General features: G+C 43.0%; 2 protein-coding genes across 6 annotated transcripts in view; one reads left to right on the forward strand and one right to left on the reverse strand.

Moving 5' to 3' along the window:
• cspp1a (centrosome and spindle pole associated protein 1a) overlaps nucleotides 1-11,258 on the reverse strand; it is a 154,596-nt gene extending 143,338 nt beyond the window's left edge. For 3 of the 5 annotated variants that reach the window (XM_073040986.1, XM_073040996.1, XM_073040978.1), the window contains exons 1-2: nucleotides 11,146-11,258; nucleotides 5,363-5,475 (exon numbers count right to left, since the gene is read on the reverse strand). In XM_073040986.1, coding sequence (XP_072897087.1) covers nucleotides 5,363-5,475; nucleotides 11,146-11,257 — 225 coding nt within the window. In that variant the 5' untranslated portion in view covers nucleotide 11,258. Of the gene's footprint in view, nucleotides 1-5,362; nucleotides 5,476-10,854 lie in introns of all 5 variants that reach the window. The other 2 variants (XM_073041003.1, XM_073041010.1) reach the window with 2 other exon arrangements.
• Nucleotides 11,259-21,438: 10,180 nt separating this feature from the next.
• The window catches only part of cops5 (COP9 signalosome subunit 5), a 39,303-nt gene continuing 39,072 nt past the window's right edge, over nucleotides 21,439-21,669 (forward strand). The window contains exon 1 of the mRNA XM_073041105.1: nucleotides 21,439-21,614. Coding sequence (XP_072897206.1) covers nucleotides 21,472-21,614 — 143 coding nt within the window. The 5' untranslated portion in view covers nucleotides 21,439-21,471. The remainder of the gene's footprint in view (nucleotides 21,615-21,669) is intronic.

Here is a 21,669-nt window from a genome sequence, read left to right on the forward strand (position 1 = left end):
GGAGAAGTCAAAGAGTGGTAGTGGAGGATTGCTTCTCTGTGTGGAGGACTGTGACTAGTGGTGTGCACAGGGATCAGTGCTGGGTCCATTGTTATTTGTCATCTATATCAATGATCTGGATGATAATGTGGTAAATTGGATCAGCAAATCTGCTGATGATACAAAGATTAGAGGTGTAGTGGACAGTGAGGAAGGTTTTCAAAGCTTGCAGAGGGATCTGGACCAGCTGGAAAAATGGGCTGAAAAATGGCAGATGGAGTTTAATAAAGACAAGTGTGAGGTATTGCACTTTGGAAGGAAAAAACAAGGTAGAACATACAAGGTAAATGGTAGGACACTGAGGAGTGCAGTAGAACAGAGGGATCTAGGAATATAGATACAAAATTTCCTAAAAGTGGTGTCACAGGTAGATAGGGTAGTAAAGAGAGCTTTCGGCACATTGGCCTTTATAAATCAAAGAATTGAGTATAAGAGTTGTAATGTTATGGTGAGGTTGTATAAGGCATTGGTGAGACATCAGTGGACAAGTTGGAGTATTGTGTGCAGTTTTGGTCACCGAATTACAGTAAGGATATTAATAAGGTTGAAAGAGTACAGAGAAGGTTTACAAGGATGTTGCCGGGACTTGAGAAACTGACTTACAGAGAAAGGTTGAATAGGTTAGGACTTTATTCCCTGGAGCATAGAAGAATGAAGGGAGACTTGATAGAGGTATATAAAATTATGATGGGTATAGATAGAGTGAATGCAAGCAGGTTTTTTCCACTGAGGCTAGGGGAGAAAAAAACCAGAGGATATGGGTTAAGGGTGAAGGGGGAAAAGTTTAAAGGGAACATTGGGGGGGGGGGGCTTCTTCACACAGAGAGTGGTGGGAGTGTGGAATGAGCTGCCAGGTGAAATGGTAAATGCGGGCTCACTTTTAACATTTAAGAATAACTTGGACAGGTACATGGATGAGAGGTGTATGGAGGGATATGGGCCAGGTGCAGGTCAGTGGGACTAGGCAGAAAAATGGTTTGGCACAGCCAAGAAGGGCCAAAAGGCCTGTTTCTGTGCTGTAATGTTCTATGGTTCTATGGTAAAACATTCCCTGTCTTAGGTCAGTTAGGATCACTACTTTATTTTAAGAATGTGAAATGTCAGAATAATAGTAGAGAGAATTATTGATTTCAGTTTTTATTTCTTTCATCATATTCCCAGTGGGTTAGAAGTTTACATACACTTTGTTAGTATTTGGTAGCATTGCCTTTAAATTGTTTAACTTGGGTCAAACGTTTTGGGTAGCCTTCCACAAGCTCCTCACAATAAGTTGTTGGAATTTTGTTCCATTCCTCCAGACAGAACTGGTGTAACTGAGTCAGGTTTGTAGGCCTCCTTGCTTGCACACACTTTTTCAGTTCTGCCCACAAATTTTCTATCGGATTGAGGTCAGGGCTTTTGGATGGCCACTCCAATACCTTGACTTTGTTGTCCTTAAGCAATTTTGCCACAACTTTGGAGGTATGCTTGGGTCATTGTCCATTTGGAAGACCCATTTGCGACCGAGCTTTAACTTCCTGGCTGATGTCTTGAGATGTTGCTTCAATATATCCACATAATTTTCCTTCCTCATGATACTATCTATTTTGTGAAGTGCACCAGTCCCTCCTGCAGCAAAACACCCCACAACATGATGCTGCCCCCCCCCCCCATGCTTCACGGTTGGGATGGTGTTCTTCCTCTTGCAAGCCTTACCCTTTTTCCTCCAAACATAACGATGGTAATTATGGCCAAACAGTTCAATTTTTATTTCATCAAACTGGAGGACATTTCTCCAAAAAGTAAGATCTTTGTCCCCATGTGCACTTGCAAACTGTAGTCTGGCTTTTTTATGGTGGTTTTGGAGCAGTGGCTTCTTCCTTGCTGAGCAGCCTTTCAGCTTATGTCGATTTAGGACTAATTTTATTGTGGATATGGATACTTGTCTACCTGTTTCCTCCAATATCTTCACAAGGTCCTTTGCTGTTGTTCTGGGATTGATCTGCACTTTTCGCGCCAAAGTACATTCATCTCTAGAAGACAGAATGCGCCTCCTTCCTGAGCGGTATGACGGCAGCATGGTCCTATGGTGTTTATACTTGCATACTATTGTTTGTACAGATGAATGTGGTACCTTCAGGCGTTTGAAAATTGCTCCCAAGGATGAACCAGACTTGTAGAGGTCCACAATATTTTTTTTTCTGAGGTCTTGGCTGATATCTTTTGATTTTGTTTGTAAACTTCTGACCCACTGGAATTGTGATATAGTCAATTAAAAGTGAAATAATCTTTCTGTAAACAATTGTTGGAAAAATTACTTGTGTCATACACAAACTAGATATCCTCAATGTCTTGCCAAAACTATAGTTTGCTAATATGAAATCTGTGGAGTTTAATGACTTCAACTTAAATGTATGTAAACTTCTGATTTCAACTATATGTAAAGACTTGGCCTCCACAGCTGCAACTAATTCCACAGAGTCACCATGCTCCAGCTTAAAAAAATCCACCTCATCTCCGCTCTAAAAGGATGCCCCTTTATTTTGAGGCCATGTCCTCTGGTCTTAGGTACTCCCACCACAGAAAACATCCTCTCCACATTCACTCTAGTGAGGCCTTTCAACATTTGATTGGCTTCAATGAGTTTCCCCCCCCCCCCACCCCCATCATTCTGAATTCCATGGAGTACAGGCCCAAAGCCATCAAACGCTCCTCATATGATGAGCCTTTCAATCTTGGAATCATTTTCGTGAACTTCCTTTGAATCCCCTCCAATGTCAGCACATCCCTTTTCAGATAAGAGGACCAAAACTGCTTACAATTCTTCAACTAAGGACTCACCAATGCTCTCTAAAGCCTTAACATTACAAGATTACTTTTACATTCCCGTCCTCTCAAAATGAATGCTAACAATGCATTTGCCTTCGTCACCACCAACTCAACCAGCAAATTAACCTTGAGGGAATCCTGCACAAGAATTCCCAAATCCTTCTGTGCCTCAGGTGTAAAGAAAATAAAGTTAAAAAATACAAAGTAAATTCACTTTTAAACAACTTTAAAAATCTTCTAAAATTTTAAGAATGTGCAAGTAAAACAAGCTTAAAACCTGAAATTTGACTAATGACTTTCAAAATGAAAAAGATTAAAAGCAAATTGGAACAAGTCAAGCTGAAGCTTGGCTGTTACTAGAGTGGAATCGGAGACAAATCAAAGTGGCAAGGCCCAGGGCTGAGAATGAGAAACAAACCCACATTAGGCCAAATTAAGTGTCTGGCCAGATTGAAAGGGTTGGTTATGGGCTGAATCCAGGCAGCGGGGCCCAGGCCTGAGAACAAGACTATGTTTGGCCATTGTTGGAGTGGACGGGGCCGAACTGAAGTGGTAGGGCCCAAGTCCAAGAGCAAAGAACAAGCCGACACTTGCTCAATTTAACCATCGGGCCAGATTGACAAGGTCAGGGTGTCAGGGCCTGGGGAGAGAGATGGGCCTTTTGTTCAGCTCACTGTTCTACGACTTTTACTTATCTGGGTGCTGAACTGAGGCTGTGGCCTGCAAATAATGAGCACTTGGATGGGATGCAGCAATGATCTGGCTTCATGGTTGGGCACTAATTTTCGTGAACTTAATTTCTGACTGCTATTTGTTTACTTTTTCTTGTCTGCATGATTTGGGTTTTTTTCTGCACACATTGGGTGTTCGGCAGATTTTTAAAAAATGGGTTCTATTAAATTTAGACAACGAATCTTAAGGCTGTCTGTAGTACAGATACTTTGATAATAACTATTTTGAACTTTGAAACTTGAAACTAACCAGGTACAAACTCCTGTATATCCAGATCCTTAACTCAGTATATCCCAGAACACTCTTAGACTCAGTGGTGAGTCCAGGAGTGAAGCCCATAGTCAGATGTGTTCACATGTTTCAGCACCTTCTGTACTTACACATAGCAGTGTTCAGGAAAAGAAACATGCACACAGAATTAGTGAGCAGTTGCATTTTGGCTCAAGCCTTTATTACAACTGATGGAGTAGAACTGTAACCCAAGAAAAAAAATAAAGACTGGGAAAAAAAACATGTAATTTTAAAAAAGAATTTAGGAGGTCATGCTTCATTATTTGGCTGAATCCTTCAAGTCATATTGATAAAGCAGGCAATAAACAGAAGATCCAGTTCTCAACCTAAACATTAGCCCTGTTTCTCTCCTCACAATTGCCAGTGAACATGCTGTGTATTTGAATCAGTTTCTGCTGTTAATAATATTAAGACAGTACATATTATATTGGGATGTACATACCGGTATTTTTCTATTGTTTAACTTAATATTTTGTTTGTTCTAAATTCCAATGGTAAGAACAGGAAGTACTGAACAATTTATGAAGAAACAGGATAAACATATGGCTGGTAAGATAGCACTGTTCAGATTATCACAAGTGCTAATAACTACCACAAAGAACTTGGTAGAGAAAAGCATTTTTACATTAGATATTCCATAGCAACTGTTTATACACTCAACAAAAACAAATGTTACAACAGGACCATAGATTATTTACTTCAGTCCTACTCAAATTCCCTTGCTCACCACTTTTACTAATAGATTGCAGAATCTTTTGGTGATATTATACCACACTAAAACATTTAATAACTTTTGCTGTCAATTTCCAACCTACTCTCAACTTCACACAGCTTATTTCTACTCCTCCCTTCCTCAATTACACTCTCTGTTTCAGTGATAGGCAAGTATTCAGATTCCATTATAATCCCACTGTAAATACCTTCTTATGCACTTTAGGTCTGGTCTAGCTAGAGCCATAATCTCTGGAATCCATTATTGCCCTATTAGTATTCACTCAATTTTCACAAAGCAATGGAAAGTTTTCTTGACATTGACATTGAACAGCATTGATAAGCATTGTAGGCTTCATTATACATAACGTTCCTTTAAAAATTGCTTCAGAATTTAAGCTATTTACATTGTTTCTTTTTCAGAAAGTTAAGTTTAAGTGTTAACTAATATGCCCACCATCCATGAAAACAATATTTTAAAAAATGCTTCTGAACCACCTACCTTGGAGTTTTTCACTTTAATGCAAGTTTCTTCAAAAAGGAAAGTAAATGTGAAGGATCAAGAACATCTTAAACTCATTACTTACCCACGTTTCAATTAAATAACAATAAATTATTACAGCTGAGTTATCAACTACCCAACTAAACAGACACATGCTATATTATATGCCTTGAATTTTATTACATTTTAATGAGAAGCTCTGCCTAATATTAACTTCATGCAAGCATTTATTAAAATTATTTAGCTACCCATAATTTTATTATTAAATTATTGACTTACTCGCATTTCCATATATGGTGGATCTTGGCCCAGCTTGAGTTTATCTTGTGCTAATTTGGCCCTTTGTTCCTCAAGGAACTTTTCTAATTCATCTGCCATTTTCAGCAAAGTGCCTAAAAACATTTAAATTTTAGAAATCACAATTTGTTTCTATGAAAGGTAATCAATTATAATATGCATTATGGGGTCAGTAGGGAAGGTGGCGTGGTCACAAGGAAAATGCTTCTAACAAGGCTCCTACTTCAGTATAATAACATCTTTAGGAAAGAAAGTGATGCTACTCTAGATCAATAGCCTATTGACACTGACTTATAACTACCATGACAGCAAAGCAATATTATAGATTAGAAGCAGGTCCTTTAGCACTGAACATTTAAATCTTGGAAACTGCAATTTTGTTTCTATCATCACAAAAGGTGATCGATTATATGCTTCCAGAGGATTCAGTAAGGAAGGTGGTGTGGTCTTTAGAATCTTGATTCGAAAAAACAATTTCATCATCTTAAAAAGCATGTATCATGTGATGTAGTTGGGTGAATGTAGGTCCAACAGCACTCAACACCATCCAGAAAAACAATCTGTTTGATTACCAGAAATATGAGAAAATCTGCAGATGCTGGAAATCTGAGCAACACACACAAAATGCTGAAGGGACTCAACAGGCCAGGCAGCACCTATGGAAAAAAGTACAGTCAATATTTCGGGCCGAAACTCTTCGGCAGGACTAGAGAAAAAAGCAGAGGAGTAGATTTGAAAGGTGGCAGGAGGGCAGAGAGAAACGACAGGCAATAGGTGAGACTTGGAGGGGGAGGGATGAAGCAAGGAGCTAGCAAGTTGATTGGTAAAAGAGACTGAAGGCTATGGAAGAAAGAAAAACATGTGGGGGAGGGGGAGGAGCACCAGAGAGAGGTGATGGGCTGGCAAGGAGATAACATGAGAGGAGATGGGAAATAGTGAAGGCGGGGGGGGGGGGAGAGAGAGAGCATTACTGGAAGTTTGAGAAAACGATGTTCACGCCTTCAGTTTGGAGGCTACCCAAATGGAATACAAGGTGTTGTTCCTCCAAACTAAGTGTGGTCTTATCCTGACAGTGGAGGAGGCCATGGATGGACATATTAGAATGGGAATGTGAAGTGGAATTAAAATGGGTGGCCACTGGGAGATCCCGCTTGTTCCGGCAGATGGAGCTTAGATACTTGGTGAAGCAGTCTCCCAATCACTGCCCTCAACCGCATCTCTTCCATTTCACACACGTCTGCTCTTACCCCATCCTCCCGCCATGTTATCAAGGATAGGGTTCCTCTTGACCTCACCTACCAATCCACCAGCCTCCACATCCAGCACATATTTCTCCAAAACTTCCACCACTTCCAAATGGATCCCACCACCAAACACATCTTTCCCTCCCCACCCCTCCAACTTCCTGCTTTCCGCAAGGATCAGTCCCTACGTGACTCCCTTGTCCATTCATCCTTCCGTACTGATCTCCCTCCTGGCACTTACCCTTGCAAGCATAACAAGTGCTACACCTGCCCCTACACTTACTCCCTCACTACCATTAAGGGCCCCAAACAGTCCTTCCAGGTGAGGTGACACTTCACCTGTGAATCTGTTGAGGTCATATACTGTGTTCAATGCTCCCAGTGTGGCCACTTGTATATCAGTGACACCCGGTGTAGATTGGGAGACCGATTCGCCGACCATCTACACTCTGTTGTGTGTGCTGAACAAACCAGATGGAAATGGGGTCCAGGGCTGACCCCCCCCCCCCAAAACCAGGAACTATGCTGCTAATGGGAGAGAGAGACGAAGAACAGAGGTAGAGGCATCTGCCACAGGTAAGAGAGACAGAGAGTCGGATGATTTAGTATCATGGCTTCTTCACTGATGGAAAGGTAAACAATCTTTTGCTACAAGGACACTTCTTTGCTCGTTAACATTCTTGCTGAGACAGCAGGGAGTGGCCTCATTTGATGGACATGGACATAGTAAGTTGATGGATGGCTGATACCCCGTCAGTGGGGATAAAAGATGGGTCCAGGAAACACCCTCAGACGCACCAGTGGACACTGAAAGAGTGTTGTGCACCCACAGGAAGGTGGGGGCCTGGAGGATCGGTTCAGGAGAATCAGTCTGGAGTACGGTGGATGAAGGCAGACTGGTGGGGACTTGTGTGTGTGTGTGTCCGCCCTTGCCTGGATGATGAGTCCATCACTGAAGAACGGTCTAGCCTGGTACGGAAGGGTCATAATCGGTGACCCCAGCGGTACAACGGAACAAGAAGACGACAGGTTTGCCTGCTGCAGCTGCTCATCTCTTGCTCGCTCTCTCTCTCCAACATTGCAACACAACAACTACTACCTCAACACGAACTGGACTGAACTCTATATTCTCTTATGACAATTCATCTACCCCTAGACTTTGCTAGAGCTTGGTTTTGATTCTTATTCCTGCACTTCTGTATTTATCATTGCTAACCTGTTTTATGTGTATATTTCCATTTTTGATACTGTATTGCTTAGTTTACTATGTAATAAACACCTTTAGTTACAGTACCACCAGACTCCAACGTATCATTCCATTTCTGCTGGTCTGTTAACCCAGTTACGGGGTACATAACAGCTCTATCTGCCAAAACAAGTGGGATCCACTTCCCATTATGTCCATCCAAGGCCTCCTCCACTGTTGGAAAAGGTCACACTTAGGTTGGACGAACAACACCTTATATTCCATTTGGGTAGCCTCCAACCCGATTACATGAACATCGATTTCTCAAACTTCCAGTAACGCCTTCCCCCACCTCCCTTCTCCATTTCCCATCCCCTTGTCCCTCTCTCATGTAACCTCCTTACCCATTCATCTCCTCCCTCTGGTGCTACTCCCAACCCCCTTTTTTCCTTTCTTCCATGGCCTTCTGTCTCTGTCACCAAAATCAACTTCCTAGCTCTTTGCTTCATCCCTCCCCATCCAAATTTCACCTATCACCTGGCGCTTCTCTCTCCCCTCCCGCCACCTTTCAAATCTACTCCTCAGCATTTTTTCTCCACTCCTGCCAAAGGGTTTCGGCCCAAAACGTTGACTGTACTTTTTTCCATAAATGTTTGATTACCACCTGACTTTCTACACTAGACATTCACTCCCTTGACCGCTGATGCACTACAATGCACATCAGCTATGAATGTAAAATAGCAAATGTATATCCTTTAAGGACAATAGTAATGTTCCTCCTCAAGTCACAAATCTGCCTAAATTACTGGGTTAAAATGTCTGAAATCCTTACCCAAAACAAGGTAAGGCCTTCGCCACATGAACTATAATAGCTCTAATACCTTCTTAAGGGCCACCACAGCTTGGAAAAAAATGCTAGCTTTTCAAGTACTGACCAAAGGCAATATTAATGCATTCTAAGCTCTAATTTGGATGCTGAAACCATGCAGTTTTGGAAATTAACTCATGAGAAGCAACAAATATTTTCAGTTGAAGTTTACTGTCATCTGATTATACATACATGCATACAAGCAAATGAAACAATCTTCTTCTGGACTATGGTGCACCCAAAAACATATCACACATAGCACATAAAACAAACTATTACTAGAAACAAGTTAATAAAATACTATTTGAAGTGCATGTAGTGTGCAGCACATTTAAATAGTAAAGTAAATCTAAACAGCTCATTGTCCCAGTGATGAGACCACAGTGGTAGCAGGATATTCATTGTCACAACTTGAAGGAAGAAGCTGTTACACAATCTGTCAATCCTAGTCCTGAAGCGGCTGTACCTCCTACTTGAGAGTAGTAGGTCAAACAGATTGTGGGATGGGTGGTAGGGATCCTCAACAATGCTTTGGGCCGTTCATATACAATGCTCCCGACAAACGTCATAAATGGGGGTGGGAGGAGAAAGACCCTGGTGATCCTCTCAGCGGCTTTTACTATCCTCTGTAGGGTCTTGGGGTCCGATGCCTTACAGTTTCTGCAGCACACAATGATAAAGCCAGACAGGAAACTCTCAATGGTGCTTCCGTAGAAAGTTGTTACAATGGGGTCAAGGAATGTTGGTGCAAGTGGTTAGACTGTAAGGGGTGAGGGCCAAAGTGCGGGAAATGGAGGAGATGCAGGTGAGGGCATCATTGATGACGGCAGAAGGGAAACCACGATTCTTAAAGAAAGAGAACTTAAGAATCGTGGTTTCCCTTCTGCCGTCATCAATGATGCCCTCACCTGCATCTCCTCCATTTCCCGCACTTTTGCCCTCACCCCATCCTCCCGTCACAATAGGGACCGTGTTCCCCTCGTCCTGATCTACCACCCCACCAGCCTCCGGATCCAGTATATTATCCTCCTCAACTTTTGCCACCTTCAACAGGACCCCACCACTAAGCATATCTTTCCCTCTCTACCCCTCTGCTTTTCACAGGGATCGTTCCCTCCGTGACTGCCTGGTCCACACGTCCCTCCCCACAGATCTCCCACCTGGTACTTATCCCTGCAAGCCTAAGTGCTACACCTGTCCCTACACCTTCTCTCTTACCACCATTCAGGGCCCCAAACAGTCCTTCCAGGTGAGGCAACACTTCACTTGTGAGTCTGTTGGGGTCATTTACTGCATCCGGTGCTCCCAGTGTGGCCCCCTCTACATCGGCGAGAACCGACGCAGATTGGGGAACCGCTTCGTTGAGCACCTCCACCACAACAGACAGGATCTCCAGGTTGCCACCCACTTCACCTTTCCTTCACATTCCCATTCGGATATGTCCATATGCCTCCTCTACTATCATGATCAGGCCAAACTCAGGTTGGAGGATCAACACCTCATATACAGACTGGGTAGTCTCCAGTCCCTTGGTGTGAACAACGAATTCTCCAACTTCCGGTAATTCCCTCCCTCCCTCTCCCTTCCCCCATCACACTTTCACTCAGCCTCTTCTTCTAGCTGCCTATCACCTCTCTCATGATTCTACCTTCTTCTACTAACCGTAGTGCTTTCCCCTTACATTCCTTCTTCACCTCTCCTGCCTATCCCCTCCCTCACCCCTTGATCTTTCCTCTGATTGGTTTTTCACCTGCACCTTCCCCCTCCCCCCACTTTCTTTATAGGGCCCCTGCCCCCTCCTCCTTCAGTCCTGACGAAGGGTCTCGGCCCGAAATGTTGACTGCTCGTTTCAACGGATGCTGCCCGACCTGCTGAGTTCATCCAGCTTTTGTACGTGTTGATTTGACCACAACATCTGCAGTGTACTTTGTGTTTATCTTATTTAATGAAATACGCGTTCGACATCGCACTTTCATTTGCCAACTTCCAAGCAGCCAACACCGACATTTACATCAAAGTACTATCTAAAAAATATATTTTGACTACATCAAGATGTAAAAGTGGATCATTACTTTTTCAGAGCCGGCTGCACAGCATAGTGCACCCGTTGTCAAGCAATTTTAGTAAACAATCATCTTCATCGTAACGAATCCAAAATCTACAACCGGGATCTTACCACTAAATGCGAATTTAGGAATTTAGTTTAAAGTAGATGCTGACAACGAAGCTCCCGACAGCTGTCAGGGCAGTCAGTGTACGATGGCCCGAAGAGACGGCAGCGCTGTCGGTGAAGCCGAGTAGCTTAGCAACACCAACAACAATGCTCGCTTTTCAAACCGCCCCGGGCCCGGCAACAGGCCTGTCGGGCAGCACCCAGAACCACGGAACGAAGGGGAGGAGCGGGCAAGAGAGGGGGGTTCGCGTCCGGCTCATTTTGGAGGAGACACACGGACGATCAGCTGCTTACACTCGCCGCCGCGCCTCGCGCTCGCCGCCGGCGATTTAAATCCGTCTGCGCGAGAGGCGCACGCACCAGCTCGCCCGCTCGCTCCCATCGATTGCCCAGAACCATCGTGCATCACGGCCGCTCGCAACCAACGAGCGTTCGCCTCGACGGCGGCGTCTTGGGCAAGAGTGGACCGTGCGCGGAAACTGGCGCTGCTGGGTTCTATGCCCCTGTAGGTCTGGATGACCGCTGTTGAGAACGGGCATGACAAAAAATTTTGGAAAGTCGCTCTCGATATCGGTCACTTTCAATTCATTCTCAAAAATGTTCGAACTTCTTTTTCATTTTCCTAATCGGAAAACGCAGCAGAGGTTATTATTTTGGAAAACGATCCAAATTGTCGGACTCCCGCCCCTGGCCGCCTTTTCCTATGTGTATTTTTTAATCTTGACATTTGCTCCGTTCCAATTGAGTCTATCCAGGAGTGATAAGTGTGTTGGATGCATTGCAAATCCTAAGCACGCAGGTACTGAAGAAAACTTGTGTTCCAGTTGGTTCTTTTGCGAATCGCCGTCTTCATCCAAATAAACCATAATTCTATATAGTTGCCTCAGATATGCCTACAAAATCACAACTTTTCCTTTTTCTTTTTCAATCTTTTTATTGTTTCCAATAAACAATAATACTAATACATAGAGATTAGGAGTACATTAATAACGGTTAACATGTAGAAACACATATTCCAAGTAACAAATGAAGTCTAACCTCCCAATCTCTTAGTAATTAACCATGAAAAAGATAAATTATAAGAAAAGAGAAAAAAAACCCAAACTAAAACAAACTAACCTAAAAAAAAAGAGATTGGGCTGCCATAATGCATCAGTTAAAATTATATTTTGTTGTTTAACTCCGCTCCTCTATCCATAAAGAAAAAAAAATACTGAATAAAGGATTCAGAAAGGGTCAACTTACATCATATGAAAATATTGAATAAAAGGCTTCCAAGTTTCTTCATATCTAACCGAGGGGTCCATAGTACTGCTTCTAATTTTTTCTAAATTTAAACGCACAATCGTCTGGGAAAACCTTTGAAATGTGGTAGGTGGATTGGAATCTTTCCATTTAAATAAAATTGATCTTCTGGCTATTAATGTCATGAAAGCAATTAAATGACAAGCTGATGAGGATAAATGACTTGAGTCTATCACTGGTAGTCCAAAGATTGCAACCATCTAGAATTGATCAAGCCTTTTTGTTATGGAAAACAAAAGGAATAACATGTTTTCGTGATTTATTTATGGATGATTGTTTTATGTCGTTTGAACAGTTGTCTAATAAATATAATTTGCCTAGATCACACTTTTTCAGATACCTACAGATTAGAAACTTTCTGAATGCTACTTTACCTACCTTTCTGATATCACATCCAATCGAAGTTACAGATAAAATTTTGTGTTTAACCCCCTTTCAGAAGAGTTTAATTGCAATTATTTATGATTTGATTACGAAAATACGTCTAGGTACTTCTGATAAAATTAAGAATGAGTGGGAAAATACCTTTATCTACAGAGGAATGGGAGAAAATTCTTAAACTAGTTAATACTTCATCAATGTGTGCCAGACATGCTTTGATACAATTTAAGGTGGTTCATAGGGCTCATATGTCCAAGGATAAGTTAGCACGTTTTTACCATCATATAAACCCTGTTTGTGATAGATGTAATTCTGAAGTAGCTTTTTTGACACATATGTTCTGGTTGTGCCCTCTGTTAAGAAAATATTGGAAGATATTTTTGATATTATTTCAGCAGTTCTGTGTGTTGATTTAAAACCTCATCCAATCACAACTTTTCCAATCCTTCAATATTTATATAAACCCCTTTATTTATAACCTTTTCTGTAGCCCTCCAAAGTCATGCGTCTGATTGTAACACTACATTCTGCATTTTGTCCTGATCAAAGTTAAAAGTAAATTTATTATCAATACAGTACAAAGGTCTCAGCCCAAAACGTTTCATGTTACTCACCTTAATAGATGCTGCCTGACCCGCTGAGTTCCTCCAGCATTGTGTGTGTTGTTCTGCGTTCTGTTAATGCTTTTCCTAGGAGGCACTAACTCACCAGGCCCAATTTCCAACACTTCCTACTTCATTGGACCCCGACATAGGAGCAGAATTAGGCCATTCAGCCCATTAAGTCTGCTCTGCCATCCATCATGGCTGATTTATTATCCCGCTCAACCCCATGCTCCTACCTTCAACACATAACCTTTAAAACCTTTGCTAATCAAGAACCTCCATTTTAAATATACTCAGCAACCTGACCTCCACAGCCATTTGTGACGATAAATTCCACAAATTCACCACCCTCTGGCTAAAGAGCAAAAAGCAAGTCAAGCAACATTTATGGAAATAGAAATATCATTATTCAGTCAGGTAATGTATTTATGGCACTCTAAGGCCATAGAACACCCATTGGTTATGTGCTGTGTCGTATGATGTGGGCAATCCTGTTCTTGACCATGATTGTGCTTGACAGATTTTTCTACAGAAGTGGTTTTGGCAGCCTTCTTTTGGGTAACCTCTTTACAAACCAGATAACCCCTGCCATTATCAATTCTCTCACGAGATTGTCTGCCTGGCGTCTGTGCTTGCATGGCCAGGAATTTTGTTAAGCACCAGTTGCTCATAATACCTGCTCCCATAGCTTCACAAGACCCGAATCAAAGGGCTAAGCAGGTGCTACACCTTACACTCTCACCACCTTCTGGGTGAAGTTCCCCTTAAACATTTCACCTTTCACCATTAACCTATGACTCAGAGAAAAAAGCCTATTTGCTTTTATCCTATCTGTACCCCTTGTAATTGTGTATATCTCGATCAAATCTCCTCTCTTCTCCTGTTTTTGTAGGGAATAAAGCCATAACCTATTCAATCTTTCCTCAGGTCCTCAAGTTCTGGCAACATCTTATCGTTATTTCTTCTGCAGGGAGGTGACCAGTACTGCAAATTAGGCCTCACTAACATCTTATACATCTTCAACATAACAACCCATCTCCTGTACTTTACATTTTGTAACTCTAGAAAGTAATCAAAAGGGAAACTGGGAATCAGGAATAACATGTCTACTCAGTTTCTCTTTAGTACTCAGGGGTGTGTGCTTAGCCCACTGCTCTACTCTCTATATACCCATGACTGTGTGGCTAGGCATAGCTCAAATACGATCTGTAAATTTGCTGACTATACAACCATTGTTGGTAGAATCTCAGAGACAAGAGGGCATACAGGAGTGAGATATGCCAACTAGTGGAGTGGTGTTGCAGCAGCAACCTTGCACTCAATGTCAGTGTGGTGAACTACATATACCTGTCTGGACTGCTCCTGTGGCTCCTCCCACAGACCCCTGCTGACTGCTCCTGTGGCTCCTCCCACAGACCCCTGTATAAAGGCGATTGAGGCCTGAGCCCGGCCTCATTCTCCAGGATGTAGTGTTGTTCATTCTTCCAGTCAATAAAAGCGGATATCTCGCTTCTTACATCTCAGAGTGAGTTATTGATGGTGCATCAGCCAGTAAGACGAAAGAGCTGATTGTGGACTTCAGGAAGGGTAAAATAAAGGGACTCACAGAGGGATCAGAGGTGGAGAGAGTGTGCAGTTTCAATTTCCTGGGAGTCAAGATCTCTAAGGACCTAACCTGGTCCCAACATATCAATGCAGTTATAAAGAAGGCAGGGCAGCGACCATAATTCATTAGGAGTTTGAAGAGATTTGGTATGTCAACAAATACACACAAAAACTTCAATAGGTGTACTGTGGAGAGCATTCTGGCAGGCTGCATCACTGCCTGCTATGGAGGGGCGACTGCACAGGAGCGAAAGATGCAGCAGAAGGTTGTAAATTTAGTCTGCTCCATCTTGGGTACTAGCCTACAAAGTACCCAGGACATCTGTAGGGAGCGGTGTCTTAGAAAGGCAGCGTTCATTATTAAGGACTTCCAGCACCCAGGGCATGTCCTTTTCTCATTGTTACCATCAAGTAGGAGATACAGAAGCCTGAAGGCACACACTCAGCAATTCAGGAACAGCTTCTTCCCCTCTGCTATCCAATTCCTAAATAGATAGATAGATACTTTATTCATCCCCATGGGGAAATTCAACTTTTTTCCAATGTCCCATACACTTGTTGTAGCAAAACTAATTACATACAATACTTAACTCAGTAAAAAAATATGATATGCATCTAAATCACTATCTCAAAAAGCATTAATAATAGCTTTTAAAAAGTTCTTAAGTCCTGGCGGTAGAATTGTAAAGCCTAATGGCATTGGGGAGTATTGACCTCTTCATCCTGTCTGAGGAGCATTGCATCGATAGTAACCTGTCACTGAAACTGCTTCTCTGCCTCTGGATGGTGCTATGTAGAGGATGTTCAGAGTTATCCATAATTGACCGTAGCCTACTCAGCGCCCTTCGCTCAGCTACCGATGTTAAACTCTCCAGTACTTTGCCCACGACAAAGGCCGCCTTCCTTACCAGCTTATTAAGACGTGAGGCGTCCCTCTTCTTAATGCTTCCTCCCCAACACGCCACCACAAAGAAGAGGGCGCTCTCCACAACTGACCTATAGAACATCTTCAGCATCTCACTACAGACATTGAATGACGCCAACCTTCTTAGGAAGTACAGTCGACTCTGTGCCTTCCTGCACAAGGCATCTGTGTTGGCAGTCCAGTCTAGCTTCTCGTCTAACTGTACTCCCAGATACTTGTAGGTCTTAACCTGCTCCACACATTCTCCATTAATGATCACTGGCTCCATATGAGGCCTAGGTCTCCTAAAGTCCACCACCAACTCCTTGGTCTTGGTGATATTGAGACGCAGGTAGTTTGAGTTGCACCATATCACAAAGTCCTGTATCAGTTTCCTATACTCCTCCTCCTTTATAGACTTTGAATCCGTGAACACTACTTCACTTTTTTAATATATATTTCTGATTTTTGCATGATTTTTAACCTATTCAATATATGTATACTGTAATTGATTTATTTATTATTGTTAGTCATTGTCTATATTATGTATTGCATTGAACTGCTACTGCTAAGTTAACAAATTTCACAACACATGCCAGTGATAATAAACCTGATTCTGATTCTGATTCTGAGATGACGTGGTGGCTGTTAGAGCGATTTTTGAGTTTAGCATAAGCAGCATGTTTGGGTTATAATTAGTGCTAATGGGACTTGTATTCATTTGCTAACCAATTGGGATAGATGTTATTCTTTCTGTCTGCATGAAAGCTGTTAGTTTGCGCAGGCTTGGGGGAGAAGGCCCGAAGAGAGTGAAGAGAGATGATGAAGCTTGAGGAGACGGTTGCCGGATCCACTGGGCCTGGGCTTGGGGCAGGAGCCCAGGGGTTGACAACGACGAGCGAAGGAGGATCAGCGAAACGGAATCCGTGAGCTCCAACGTTTGTGCACTGAACATGTTTATGAGATTATTGGTGCCTTTTATTTGTTTTCCTTTTCTGTTGTTTCTCTACTAACCCCATACTTAAATATAAACTTTTAATTGTTTAACTGCACTGAATGTTATTTTGGGGTACTGATGTTACACAGGGGACACAACACACAGCATCCACCCAAACAAGAGTGCTAAAGTTTGGCTGGGTGCGGGGGTGCCACCCCCGAGATCATGCCACTAGGCAAAGCGAGTTTTGCACATATTTATGTTTAGTAAATATGCCACCAATCTTCAAATCTGAATGTAAATTGTAGAGATAATTTAAAATTCAGCTCTGAGCAATTGGTTCCTAAAAGCCGTGAATCACAGCTAAGACAGTGTTTGATAAAATTCACTTGAATGTCTGTGGTGTGAGTGAGAATTGGGTAGTGTGAAGTTTCAAAGAAAGCATTGTAGATACATTGTAAATATGGAATTACATAAGAACATAAGAAGTAGGAGCAGGAGACGGCCATCCGGCCCATTGAGCCTGCCCCGCCATTCAATAAGATCGTGGCTGATCTGTCCATAAACTCAGCTCCATCTACCTGCCTTTTTCCCACAACCCTTAATTCCCCTACTATGTAAAAACCTATCTAACTATATCTTAAATATATTTAGTGAAGAAGCCTCAACTGCTTCCCTGGGCAGAGAATTTCCACAGATTCACCACTGTGGGAAAAACAATTTCTTCTCATCTCCATCCTAAATCTTCTCCCCTGAATCTTGAGGCAATGTCCCCTAGTTCTAGTCTCACCTACCAATGGAAACAACTTTCCTACTTCTATCTTATCTATCTCTTTCAAAATTTTGTATGTTTTTATAAGATCCCCTCTCATTCTTCTGAATTCCAGAGAGTATAGACCCAGGCAACTCAATCTCTCTTCATAGGTTAACTCCTTCATCTCTGGAAGCAACCTGGTGAACCTCCTCTGCACTGCCTCCAAAGCCAGTATATCCTTCCACAAGTATGGAGACCAGAACTGCACACAGTACTCTAGGTGCGGCCTCACCAGTACCCTGTATAGTTGCAGCATGACCTCTCTGCTCTTGAATTCAATCCCTCTAGCAATGAAGGGCAACATTCCATTTACCTTCTTAATAACCTGTTGTACCTGCAAGCCAACTTTTAGCGATTCATGAACACGCACTCCTAAGTACTGCAAAACAGCATGCTGCAACCTTTCACCATTTAAATAATAATCTGCTCTTCTATTATTCCTTCCAAAGTGGATGATCCACCTGTTCCCCTCTATGCACTGCACTCATTATGTCCTCAAAGAACTCCAGTAAGTTTGTCAAACAGGACCTGCCCTTTCTGAATCCATGCTGCATCTGTCTAATGGAACCACTCCTTTCTAAATGTTTTGCTATTTCTTCCTTAATGACAGCTTCAAGCATTTTCCCAATACAGATGTTAAGCTATCTGGCCTATAGTTGCCTGTCTTTTGTCTACATCCTTTTTTTAAAAAGTGGTGTGACATTTGCTTTCTTCCAATCCACTGGGACCTGCCCAGAGTCTAGAGAATTCTAGTAAATGACTACCAACATGTCTACTATAACCTCCACCAATTCCCTCAGCACCCTGGGATGCTTCCCATCAGGACCAGGGGACTAATCTGCCTTCAACCCCTCTAGTTTGCTCATCACTATCTCTTTAGGACAATGATTTTATCAAGGTCCTCACCTCCCATTTCGTCCATAACATCATTCTTTGGCATATCAGACGTCTCCTCCACCGTGAAGACCGACACAAAATAGTTGTTCAATGCCTTAGCCATTTCCTTATCACCCAGTATCAATTTCTTCTTCTCGTCTTCCAAGGGACCTACTTTGACTTTAGCCACCCCAGATGATAACAGCTGGACCAGTTTGTGGTTGCAGTGACTTGGGTCTCCAATAATACTTTGGGAACTTTTTACACACCTGTCTTTGTAAATGTCCTGAATAGTGGAAGTTCACACCTACAAATATGCTGGGCTGTCTGCACCACTCTCTGCAGAGTCCTGCGATTGAGGGAAGTACAGTTCCCATACCAGGCAGTGATGCAGCTAGTCAGGATGCTCTCAATCGTGCCCCTATAGGAAGTTCTTAGAATCTGGGGAGCCATACCAAACTTCTTCAACATCTGAGGTGAATGAAGTGCTATTCTGCCTTTTTCACCTCACAGCTGGTACGTACAGGCCACGTGAGATTGTTGGTGATGTGTATGCCAAGGAACTTAAAGCTGTTCATCCTCTCAACCCCAGATTCATTGATGCCTATAGGGGTTAGTCTGTCTCCATTCCTCCTGTAGACCACAACCAACTCCTTTGTTTTGGCGACATTGAGGGAGAGGTTGTTTTTGTCATGGTCTGGTCCGTGAAATCCGCATTCCGGTTCACGGTCCGGTCCATGTCCCTTATTCCAGGTTTTCTGGGTTTCCCCAGTTTCTGTTGAGGCAGGTGATTCTTGTTTGGGCTGGTTTCATAAATAGCTTGAGGATGCAGCCTCTGGCTGCTGGATTGTTCCTGTCTATATCCCTTCCCTTCACCTTCCACTTGGAGCCTAGCCTCACCTCACCTCTGCCTGGAACTGTCTGTGTTCGTGCCTTCGCTAGGTAGGTCCAGCCATTTGCTGCTTTCTAGTGTTGGGAACTGTCTCGTCATGTTCAGCATTCTGAGTAATGAGTCCCGGCCCTATGTCCTGTAACCAAGGAGGGGTCCCAGCTTGGTGTTCCATGTTCCTGTTTCTCCCTCGACCAAAGCTCTGGGTTCTCGTCATGTCCATGTACCTTGCCCAGCCCGGTGCTGGGATTCCCTTGTCCTGTGTTGGGGTTCCTTTGTCCTGTCCAGGAGTCTCATGTCCAGCCCTGTGCCTCTCCTCATCCTGTAGCCATGTCTTGTCCTTGCTGGATTCTGGAGTCTGAGCCCAAGTCAAGACCCAGGTTCTGGGTCCTCGTCCAGTCTCTGGCTCAGTCCTAGCCCAGGCCCGGAGTCCTTGTCTCAGCCGGGGCTGGTGTCATGTCCAATGTCTTTTCTTCCTCTCTTCCCCTGCTTCCTTCTCACGTCTAGTCCTGTTCCAGGAAGTTCAGTGTCTGTGTCTTGCTTTTGGGTCCACTGTCTTTGACCCCCCCCCCCCCCATGACAGTTTTCTTGACACCGCTGTGTCAGGGTGATGACTTCCTCTCTGTAGGCTGCCTCATTATTATTTGAGATTAGGCCAATCAGTGTAGTGTCGTCAGCAAGTTTAATTAGCAGATTGGAGCTGTGGGTGGCGACAGTCATGGGTATACAGAGAATAAAGGAGGGGGCTTAGGACACAGTCCTGAGGGGCACCTGTGTTGATGTCAGAGGGGCAGAGGTGAGGAAGTCCACTCTTACCACCTGCAGCAATCTGACAGGAAGTCCATGATCCAGCTACACAAGGCAGGGTGAAGGCTGAGGTCTCTGTGCTTCTTGTCGAGCCTGGAGGGAATTATGGTGTTGAATGCTGAACTGTAGTCCAAGAACCGCATTCTCACATAAACATCCTTCTCCAGATGTACAAGGACGGTGTGTAGAGCTGTGACTATTGCATTGTCTGTCAATCAGTTGTGTCAGTAGGCAAATTGTTGGGAGTCCAGTGTGGGTGGTAGCATTATCTATTATTATCTGTATTTATTTCTTTTTGATATTGTTAGCAGTTACACTTCTTATAAAGCCATCCCTTGAATCCCTTGAATCCATTGAATACCCTTTTGCTTTGTACCATGATTCCCTTTGTGACTTATTATCTCCTGCTTTTAACATACCTTCAGTGATTTACTTTCTCAAATTTAATGAACCCCTTTCCTCTCAATATGTGAGAACAGTTACATCTCTTGCTTTCTGGTTCTCCAGCTTATACTTCCTATCTTTAACAGCTTTTTAGTTTTTACTTAGTATTTCCAGCAACTGTAGAAATGCTATACAACATGCTTTTGAACTGCAGAACTGTGTTGTTTATTGGTGCTGTACGATTTTTTGATTGATTACGAAAAAGGTAAATCATGACGCCTTGTGCATTAATTGCATTAATTTTACTTTTTATGTGACTGAAGTCACAAGAATAAAGGTGAATGTGAGATATCTCAGGCATTTGTGACATTTTACTTATAACAAACAGGAAATCTTGTCACTTTGTGATTTGGTTTAGTTTCTAATTTAATAGAAATAATATGCTCTTTTTAACCTTTGAAATACACCTGTTGTAGTTTTTAAGCCTTTTCACCTTTTGTATTTGATGCACCATCAATAACTCACGCCGAGACTTAGGAAGTGAGATATCGGCTTTTATTGACTGAAGAACACTACATCCTGGGGAAATGAGGGAGAGCAGCAGGCCACAGTCGCCTTTATACAGGGGTCTGTGGGAGGAGCCACAGGGGTAGTCAGCAGGGTCTTGGGAGGAGCCACAGGAGCAGTCAGACAGGTATATCTAGTTCACCACAGTATTTTATTGGCAAATCTGAATGATCCTCGTGTCACCAGCATATTATTGTTAAAGGAAATCCGAATTATAAATATACTAGTGCATTTTCTACTTCGATGGTGTCGTTTATTCTAGAAAGTAACGGTCACAGTTTTATGTGCCCTGCCATTCAGCGATACTGCCTCATCTGTGCCTTTGAGCAACTCTAGAGGATCCATTCAATCAGGTTATGTTAGTTTAAATAAAGAGAGATGTTGCTTTCGGGCTGAGGTTGCGAGCGTTCCTTGTTTGTGAATGCTCCTGCTCCCCCTGCACCGATAGGCGGCGCTGTGGACGGCCGCCCTGATGGTTACGGTGCGCGACTCTCTAGTTCATATTCAAAGCGACGGGCGTCAGGGGCGTGGCCACGGTGGGTGAAGATGGCCGGTGCGAGTGGTAATGTAGCCCAGAAAACCTGGGAACTGGCGAACAACATGCAGGAAGTGCAGAGTATCGATGAAATTTACAAATACGACAAAAAGCAGCAACAGGAGATCCTTGCAGCCAAACCCTGGACTAAAGAGTACGTCTGAATTCTTGACTTATTGCTTATAATGTGAACATCCGCAGAGGAGCTG

This window comes from Hemitrygon akajei, chromosome 1, assembly GCF_048418815.1.
Source record: "Hemitrygon akajei chromosome 1, sHemAka1.3, whole genome shotgun sequence".
Taxonomy (NCBI): domain Eukaryota; kingdom Metazoa; phylum Chordata; class Chondrichthyes; order Myliobatiformes; family Dasyatidae; genus Hemitrygon; species Hemitrygon akajei.